Raw genomic sequence first — 10,279 nt, 5'->3', positions numbered from 1 at the left:
ATCTTTCTTTAAAAGATGCAATGACTATGTGGTTGCCGTATTGATACAAAATATTCAGATGTTAATGATATTTCTCCTTGAAGGAGATATTTGTCACAAAGTTAGAGGTAGAAATATTAAAATTCTTAATTTTCGTCATTTATAAATTTAGAATTAGCTTTATATTGTTCATTTGGTTATGATTTTCTCTCGTGACACCAGAAGTGTCTGAGCAATATTTGGTAGTACAAAAAAGCTCATGAAGAGCTAACTGTTTGTCTAGAAGACATATGACACAAGTAGTGTCTGAATAATATTTGATTGTGGACAATAAATGGAAGGCTCCCGAAGAACTTATTTGTTATTATTGTGGTCAAAACATATGTTATGATAAACCAAAGTTTACTAATACATATGACTATCATACTGAGACTACAAATGATTGAAAGATTGAAAATCTTCATGTTTCCACAATCATATGGGGTAAATATGTATGTGAGAAGATACCTGCCTTATTCTTAAAATTTGTACTACATTATTTATCACAATATACCAAAAGTTTACTAAAGCAAAAGCAGTCATAATGTAACGACCCGGCCGGTCGTTTCGAGTTATAGCCATATTTTTCTCATTTTTACTTTTTTTTGTGTTATTCAGCTATATTATATTATATCGGGTTAGTTGCTTCGGGACCGTAGTGGTTTCAAAGTGAATTGAGGCACTTAGTCTCTTATGTAGAAACTTAAGTTGAAAAAATCAATCGGATATTGACCTATGTGTAAACGATCTCGGATTTGAATTCTGATGGTTCCGTTAGCTCCGTTAGGTAATTTTGGACTTCGGAGTGCGTCCGGAATATGATTTGGAGGTCCATGGTCGAATTAGGCTTGAATTGGCGAAATTGGAAATTTGGCGTTTTCGGTCGGCAGTGGACTTTGATATCGGGGTTGGAATAGAATTACGGAAGTTGGAGTAGGTTCGTAGTGTCATTTGTGATGTGTGTGCAAAATTTTAGGTCATTCGGACGTGGTTTGGTTGGTTTCGGCATCGGTTGCCGAATTTGAAAATTTAGAAGTTCTTAGGCTTGAATCCGAGGGTAATTTGATGATTTGATGTTATTTTGAGTGATTCGAAGGTTCAACTAAGTTGGTATATTGATATATGACTTGTTGGTATGTTGATATATGACTTGTTGGTATTTTTGGTTGAGGTCCCAAGTGCCTCGGGGTAATTCCGGGTGGTTAATGGATTTGTCGAAGTTGAAAAATGCAGCTGAAGCTGCTGCTACTGCTATTTTCGTATCTGCGGAAGAAAGAGTCGCAGGTGCGAGGCCGCTGGTGCGCGTGGGGAGTGCGCAGGTGCATGTTGGAGGTCGCATCTGCGAACCCGCAGGTGCGAAACCTGGGGCGCAGATGCGGAAAGGGGGATGTTGGGCACGCTTCGCAGAAGCAGAGGAAACGCGCAGGTGCGCCTTCGCAGGCGCGGGGTTTTGGGCCGTGTCACACCTCCCCTTTTCCCCTAGGGGATAGGAAGTTTTTTCAATTTAAGTGACATTAATCAAAAATAGAATTTATTATATTTTAAAGAGTCGCCACTTGGGATAAAATTTGGTGTCCCAAGTCACCGGTTTATTTTAAACCCCAAATCGAGGAAATTTGACTCTGTTTTACGGTCCGCGAACACAGAAGACCGGGTAAGGAATTCTGTTAACTCGAGAGAAGGTGTGAGGCACTCTCGAATTCCGTAGTTTTAGCACGGTCGCTTTAATTATACATGGCTTAATTAAATTATTTAATTATTCATTTTAGAACCTATGTACATTTACCTTTTTATCGTTTTTAATTGCTTGATTATTCGTAATTATGGAATTATTTTGAAACGAATCACGCGTACGTGTATTCGTTTTATTTGGTGTGTCATGAATCATGTCACGCGTACGTGTACACAATTAATAACACTTTATTATTTGCAACCCCTATTTATCTATTAATAGGCCTTACAATGTGTCTAGACCCAATTAGTTATATTCTCCCTTGAATCTATTCTCAGTGAGAATGTGAAAGAAATATACTCAACAATTTAATATGAAATATCCGATTAATTTACCAAGGAAAATACTTATGATAATAAACAAAAAAAAAACAAAAAAAAAATTTATTCAAATAAAGTTCATGAAATGAAGATAAAACTCATGAATCCAATTTATTCTTCAACAGTGAAACAAAGAAGAAATCTATATCCATAGACTAATTTAAAATAGCTATTCATAATACTAAAATAACTTACAGTGGAGTTAAGGTATAAAGAAATTAATACAATTAATTTTTTTTTTTAAGGAATTCCTACTAAAATTAATACCTGAAACTTTAGTTTTCATGTCCAAGTAGTTAACAGTTGTAAACATTTATTCAAAGAAGAAAAGGTTTTCTTTATATATAAGAAACTTACTAGAATCTTATAAGGAAAAATTTATTATAATTTATGGTCTATTCACAAGAATGACTGGAAAAATTAACTCGTTTCTAATGAACCTCATAGCACAATTTTGTGCAAACTTAACTGACCGCTAAATTAACACTAGGAAAATATGTATAGCATCACCATAGTCATTTTAACCTTAATCTCTTATGAATTCTCTCTTTTTAGTCTTTCACTAAATAAACTAAATGATAACAATTATCCAGAAACATACGCTCAAAAAGAAAAATGACTGATTAAGGAAATAAATTACTAATAAAAGGAACCAAATCCTAATGCTCTGAATTTATTCAAAGAAAACTAAGAAATAACAGTGAAGAAGGATAAAATCCAAACCTTAGCAAAAGAATTCCAGTAATACAAGAAAAAGAACCAGTACAAACTCCAATCCAATGCAGAAACTCAGGCCGGACAAAGTAGCAGCAATGTCGAACCTGAAGCAACGAACGGAAACTCGACCTCCTAATCACACGAGAATCTCTCAAACTTTTATCTAGAAAAACTCTCTTTCCTTTTGTTTTTGAATCTTCTTTGTTTCTTCCTCTCACTTTTCACGTTATTTTTCTTATTCAAAGATCTCCCCTTAAGCAAGTGCAAGTGTATGCTATTTATATGAAAAATCCTAAAGTCCTACTCGTATGTGTGTATGATCATGGATTAGATTGAGGGGATAGTTGGGACGTGAGGAGTGAGACGTGGGAAGTTTGAAAAAATGAGGATTATGGTTGTATAGGCAGCTTACTAAGATTAGAAGAGATCTTTTGTATTGTTTATTTTATTTTTATTTTTTTTCTTCTTTTTGTTAGTTGCCCTTCTTTTTTTTTATTTTATAAATTAACTTTTATTTCTTCTTTTTTTTTAATTATTATTTTTTTTAGAGAAAGTAAATTGCATAGTTAAAAATATTAGTCAGCTACTTTTAAATTTAAATATTATATACATAAGAAAACTAAATATTTACATTGTAGTTTAAATTATACTAAGAAAGATACTATAACTTACTTATTAAAATTCTAATTATATGAAACCAAGTAGTTTTTTTTTCTTTACAAATAGAAACAAAATATGTATTTTAAAAGTGTGAATATTTTTGTAGTTTTTATAAATTCTACTAAAAGTGAGATAAATGTTTAAAATATCAAGATTAGACATAAAACACATATTTACACTAAAATAGTATAGAATTTGAGTGTGGTCAAAAATTAGTTGTTCACAGCATGCCCCTCTTTGCTTGGAAACATGAAGAGTTTTCAGGCAAAGAAAATGAACAAGGTGACTGATTTTTGACCACCCTATTATTTAAAGGGGAAAAGAAGTGAAAAGAAGGCGTTGCGACCGAGCCTTGGTTTTAGACAGCCTACATATCCCGGGTTATAAGGGAATCAGGTCATGTGTAGTTCAAGTGAAAGAAGAGTGATGGAGTATACTTAGAGGGAGAGTCGAGTGAAGTTCCGTCGAGGTTCCGATCCGCAACTCCTATCATTATATCAAAAGAAAAAAGAAAATTAAATACTCTTGAAATCTAAGAGTTACAAAATTCCTATCTAAATGCCATCTCAAGTCTTGTCTTGATTCTTGACCTGCTTCCCCCATTGACTTTAGACTGAAACTTGATGCTCTAAATGTAAAAGACTATGAAATATTCTCACAGGCCTGCTTTTTGATCAGGTGATAAAAAGATGGATGTTGAAATCCTATGTCTTAGCATGTATTATGTCAAAGCTGGTTCGACTGGTATTGAGATCAAATGTTCCACTTTCTCTGGCGAGAGATGGAATCTTATTTTTTGTACATCCAATCCGTACTTTGCAAAAACAACCTGCAAACCATCAGAAACAAACAAAACGAACAAAAAATTTCTGCCCCAGTTTGCTCTAGGAAATTTTTGTGAGTTATTGAAAATTCATTAAACTATATTTGCTATTGCAGAATAAAGAATTGAAAAAAAAAGACACTTTTTTTTTTTTGAATAATATGGTATGTCGTACCCTATGTTAATAAAAAGGAAGGTAACCAGGGGATGTAATACCCTATGTTGACAATAAGATGAGGCTCGTGGCACTCTGAGATGCTACTAGGGAATGTCGTACCCTATATTGGCAGAAAGTAAGGCAGCCAGGGGATGTAGTACGCTGTTTGGCAATAAGGTGAGGCTCTTGGCACTCTGGGATGCTACTAGGGAATGTCGTACCCTATGTTGGCAGAAAGTAATGCAGACAGGGGATGTAGTACCCTGTGTTGGAAATAAGATGAGGCTCATGGCGTTCTGAGATGCTACTAGGGAATGTCGTACCCTATGTTGGCAGTAAAAATGAGGCTCGCGGCACTCTGGGATGCTACTAAGGAATGTTGTACCCTATGTTGGCAGAAAGTAATGCATCCAGGGGATGTAGTACCCTGTGTTGGTGATAAGATGAGGCTCATGGCATTTTGACATACTACTAGGGAATGTCGTACCCTATGTTGGCAATAAAAATGAGGCTCGTGGCACTCTGGGATGCTACTCGGGAACGTCGTACCCTATGTTGGCAAAACGATGAGGCATGTGGCTCTCTGAGATGCTACTAGGGAATGTCGTACCCTATGTTAGCAATAAGAAATGCAACCAGGGGATGTAGTACCCTGAGGTGAAGATAGGGTATTGATTCCCTATAATGAAACTAAAAATAACATGATTACATGTATATTGGAAGGAAATCAAGTATTTGAGAACTTCACTTGGTGGTGTTTGTCTTTTCACGAACTGTTTCCTAAAATTATTATGTTCCTGTTCTGAACAAAGAAAGATTCGTTAGTTTTAAAATGGTGGTCAGTTTGTGGCCTTGATTTCTTGGGTGACTTGACCTCGAGTCCATTACACTTGTTAGAAAAGTTGACTCTGTCGATGGTCGTACAAATTGCCGGGAGATTCTGTCTTTACTTTCTGGAGATCTTCTTTCTCAACATCAAAACCAGACTATTTTGCGCCTATCACCACTTGTGTTTATGATGCAAACAACCTTGCTCCCAAAACAACTTTTAACTGAGTAACTTTTGTTGAACCTTGAAGCATTGTTCATTCCTTCAAGCCTTTTGTTCGTCAGGAAAAATCACAGATGGCTTTATGCCTTTGCCCATACGGTTTATGCCCAGCAATCTTTGCTTTATATAACGGGAAAACTGTAACCAGTTTTGCGGCCTTTTCTTTGCTTTGCTTTGACAAAATTAGACTGAAAGAGACTCAAAAAAAGTAATGCGAAAGAAAATAAGAAGGTGAACTAATAGGTATTACAACTTAATCAAGAAATGTCCATTTCAGAGGAAAGAATAAGAAAGGACTTATCTGGAGGAAATATGCTGACTTCAATGAACATGACATGCACTTTGGACTGGATGCCTGATCCGTTTGAACCGTCTAATTCTCAAAATCTATTGTAAACTTAAATTTGAAACTAAGTTCTTTGCCTTGACCATGCTTGTGTCGGGATGTACGAAGCCTTAAATCGATCAATGATACCCTTTGTGGGTTTTCACCAATTGACCTCTCTCATTTGCCTTTCTCTCAACTCACAATTGCCTTATAGTGCCCGTGAAGGTTTTCACTAATAAGACTCTCTCATTTATTTTTTCTCTCTTCAATGGCTGAAATATTACCCGTAGTATACTGACTTAGCATTCTCGAAAGTTGATCAGAAGGTCTTAGCAGGGAAAGGTAAAAAGAACTATTCAACTGAATTACAACTTTTGGAACCATTTTGATGGAACAACCATCGAAAATAAAATAAAATCATGCTCCAGTTTCTTTGAATACTGGAAAAATGTGGATTTTTGTTTTGGTATGACCGAACCCCAGAGTGAGGCTGCCTACGTATCCTTTCGGAATCAGGTCGAACGTAGTTCAATTAACATGAACTTTTTTTTTAAGTACATTGGTTCCAAAAGAGGGGAAAACAAAGAAATATAAACAAGGCTTCAAAGGGATAACTAGGGTTGACCAGTGTTTGGGTAGCGAGAATGATAGCCTTTCGTCATCCCAACCTGAGAATGCTAAATATAAGAATGCCCCAACATAGCCATGTCATACATAGTATCTCTTGACCGCATCTGCGTTGACGGATATATCAGTCACCTTTCCTTCTATATCTACCAAGTGTAGAGCTCCTTTTGACAATACTTTCTTGACGAGGTAAGGACCTTGCCAATTTGGGGCGAACTTTCCTTTTGCTTCTACCTGGTGCGGAAAGATACGTTTCAAAACAAGTTGTCCTACCTCGAATTGTCTTGGGCGCACTTTCTTATTGTAAGCGCGTGCCATTCTTTGTTGGTATAACTGACCAAAACAAACTGCCACCAAACGCTTTTCATCAATCAAATTCAACTGTTCCAATCGGGACTTCACCCATTCAGTGTCCTCAATCCCTGCTTCAACAATGATTCGGAGAGAGGGAATCTCAATTTCAGCAGGTATGATCGCTTCAGTTCCATAAACCAATAAGTAGGGTGTTGCGCCAACTGATGTACGGACAGTTGTCCGGTATCCCAAAAGAGCAAAAGGTAGTTTCTCGTACCATTGTCTAGACCCTTGGATCATCTTCCTAAGAATCTTCTTGATGTTCTTATTCGCAGCTTCAACAGCTCCATTAACTTTGGGACGGTAAGGAGTAGAATTGCGATGCTCAATTTTAAATTGTTCACATACCTCCTTCATCAGATGACTATTCACATTAGCAGCATTATCCGTGATAATGATTTTTGGAATACCGAAACGACAGATGATGTTGGAGTGAACAAAGTCTACTACTGCTTTGTTGGTAACTGCTTTCAATATAATAGCTTCCACCCATTTGGTAAAGTAATCAATTGCAACCAAGATGAATCTGTGCCCATTTGAAGCTTTTGGCTCGATTGGGCCAATGACGTCCATTCCCCAAGCAACAAAAGGCCAAGGAGCCGACATAGGATACAACTCTGAAGGTGGCGAGTGAATCAAATCACTGTGAATCTGGCACTGGTGGCACTTGCGAACAAAATGAAAGCAATCTCGTTCCATAGTAAGCCAATAATATCCTACCCGAAGGATTTTCTTTGCTAGAACATATCCATTCATGTGCGGACCACAAACTCCCGAATGCACCTCATTCATAATCATTTCAGCTTCTTTGGCATCCACACATCTCAACAAATTCAAATCCAGAGTTCTTTTGTATAGAATTTCCCCACTCAAAAAGAAACCATTAGAGAGTCGCCTAATAGTTCTCTTTTGATCCCTGTTAGCATGTTCCGGATATTCTCTTGCTTTCAAAAACTGTTTAATATCATGATACCATGGTTCACCATCTGGTTCTACTTCAATTGTATTGCAATAACCATGTTGATACCGAATTTGAATTTCTAATGGGTCAATGTGAGTATTACCCAGATATGGAAGCATTGAGGCTAGGGTGGCCAAGGCATCAGCTAATTCATTGTGAAACCTGGGAATGTACCTGAATTCGATGGACTTGAACCTTTTGCTAAGATCCTCCACACATTTTTTATATGGAATGAGCTTGATGTCTCGAGTCTCCCAATCACCTTGAGCCTGCCGAATAAGCAAATCTGAATCTCCCATCACCAACAGTTCACGCACATTTAGATTTATTGCCATGTTCAGACCCATGATGCAAGCTTCATATTTTGCTGTGTTGTTTGTACAGAAAAAACCAAGTCGCGCCGTAGCAGGGTAATGTTGCCCAGTAAGTGATACCAGAATTGTCCCAATCCCTATGCCTTTGATGTTGACAGCCCCATCAAAGTATAGTTTCCAAATTTGACTGTCATCTTGGACTACTTCTTCAACTAAATTAACCTCTTCATCTGGGAAATATGTGTTCAAAGATTCATACTCATCATCAACCGGGTTTTCTGCCAGATGATCAGCCAAAGCTTGTGCCTTCATGGCAGTGCGAGTGACATAAACAATATCAAACTCTGTGAGCAAGATTTGCCACTTTGCCAATTTGCCTGTTGGCATCGGCTTCTGAAAGATGTACTTCAGGGGATCCATTCGGGATATGAGGTAAGTTGTATAGGCCAAAAGATAATGCCTAAGCTTCTGGGCGACCCAGGTTAAGGCGCAACATGTCCTTTCCAAAAGAGTGTATTTGGCCTCATAAGTGGTGAACTTTTTGCTCAAATAATATATTGCTTGTTCCCTTTTGCCTGTGGCATCATGTTGACCCAGAACACAACCAAAGGAACTATCCATTACTGACAAATATAAAAACAGAGGCCTATCAGGTTCCGGCGGGACCAAAACAGGGGGATTTGACAAATATTCCTTGATCTTATCAAAAGCTTCTTGGCACTCATCTGTCCACTTGATAGCGGCGTTCTTTTTCAACAACTTAAAAATAGGCTCACATGTGGTTGTAAGCTGCGAGATGAACCTGCTAATGTAATTCAACCTCCCGAGTAAACTCATGACTTCTGTTTTGTTCTTCGGGGGAGGCAGCTCTCGAATGGTTTTTATCTTGGAGGGATCTAACTCAATGCCTCTTCGACTAACTATAAAACCCAAAAGCTTCCCAAAAGGAACTCCAAATGCACATTTAGCTGGATTGAGTTTGAGATTGTACCTTCGTAGCCTTTCAAAGAACTTTTTCAAGTCTTGCACATGGTCAGCTTGTGTTCTCGACTTAATGATCACATCATCAACATACACTTTAATCTCTTTGTGCATCATGTCATGGAACATGGTAGTCATGGCTCTCATGTAAGTTGCCCCTGCATTCTTCAAACCGAATGGCATAACCCTATAACAATAAGTTCCCCATGGAGTTGTGAAGGCGGTCTTTTTTGCATCTTCTTCATCCATCAGAATTTGGTGATATCCGGCATAATAATCCACAAAAGATTGGATCTCATGTTTAGTGCAATTGTCAACAAGGATATGAATGTTGGGTAAGGGAAAGTTGTCCTTTGGACTTGCTTTGTTTAAATCCCTATAGTCAACACAAACTCTGATTTTCCCATCCTTCTTTGGCACTGGCACAACATTTGCTAACCATGTAGTGTATCGGACGACCCTGATCACATTTGCACTTAGTTGCTTCGTGATTTCTTCTTTAATCTTATCACTCATGTCTGTCTTAAACTTCCTTTGTTTTTGTTGGATTGGTGGAAAATTAGGATGTGTGGGAAGCTTATGGACCACTAGATCGGCACTCAAACCCGGCATGTCATCATACGACCAAGCAAATACATCTCTATACTTGAACAAAACTTGAATTATGGCATCTCTCGTCTTTTGTTCAGTATGAATGCTTATTTTTGTTTCTCTGATTTCTTCAGGACTTCCCAGGTTAATTGCCTCAGTTTCATTTAAGTTAGGCTTAGGCTTATTCTCAAATTGATCCAATTCCCTTTTTATTTCTCTAAAAGCCTCATCTTCGTCATACTCAACTTCTTGATTCATTATTTCAAGATTAGACAGCTTTTTAAGATCTGGGCATGAATTCCGCGTGCATGTCATGTTTTTAAAGCCAGCACTATCGAAACTGAAAATGATAAGAAATTAACAAAAATTAGGAAAATAAAAAGACAGAATTTTACTACGAAAATGGAACTTCATTTCATTGAATTTGAAAGGATAGAAGGGTTAACATCATAGCAAAGCAATTAAACTAAAATATCTGGATTACAACCCTTAAAATAATCCAAATACAGAAAAAACAACAAAACAGGCTACCAAGACACCTTTCTGATGGGAAGAGGAATTGCTTCCCAGTTGCTGAGCGAGGTATCTGGACCAATCAGTTGAACACTTGCCCGGCTAGGGCCCTCCCCAACTTGAACCATATTG

At 37.4% G+C, this 10,279-nt stretch overlaps 1 protein-coding gene across 1 annotated transcript; it reads right to left on the bottom strand.

Moving 5' to 3' along the window:
* Nucleotides 1-4,168: 4,168 nt before the first annotated feature.
* On the bottom strand, nucleotides 4,169-8,095 carry LOC142168024 (uncharacterized). The gene is made up of 4 exons (XM_075228676.1): nucleotides 7,432-8,095; nucleotides 6,782-7,269; nucleotides 6,521-6,667; nucleotides 4,169-4,276 (listed from the first exon to the last, which is right to left on the bottom strand). The coding sequence occupies exons 1-4, from the start codon at nucleotides 8,093-8,095 to the stop codon at nucleotides 4,169-4,171; spliced, it is 1,407 nt and encodes a 468-aa protein (XP_075084777.1).
* Between the last annotated feature and the right edge of the window lie 2,184 nt (nucleotides 8,096-10,279).

Source organism: Nicotiana tabacum, chromosome 2 (genome assembly GCF_000715075.1).
Source record: "Nicotiana tabacum cultivar K326 chromosome 2, ASM71507v2, whole genome shotgun sequence".
Lineage (NCBI taxonomy): Eukaryota > Viridiplantae > Streptophyta > Magnoliopsida > Solanales > Solanaceae > Nicotiana > Nicotiana tabacum.
This window is presented reverse-complemented; position numbering and strand designations above follow the sequence as displayed.

Coding starts and splice junctions, on each gene's coding strand:
- LOC142168024 (XM_075228676.1), bottom strand. CDS start 8,095: ATGGGTCTGAACATGGCAATAAATCTAAATGTGCGTGAACTGTTGGTG. Junction 6,668..6,781: donor ATGAAAAGCGTTTGGTGGCA/GTTTGTTTTGGT, acceptor TTTCCGCACCAG/GTAGAAGCAAAAGGAAAGTT. Junction 4,277..6,520: donor ATGCGGTCAAGAGATACTAT/GTATGACATGGC, acceptor GATGGTTTGCAG/GTTGTTTTTGCAAAGTACGG.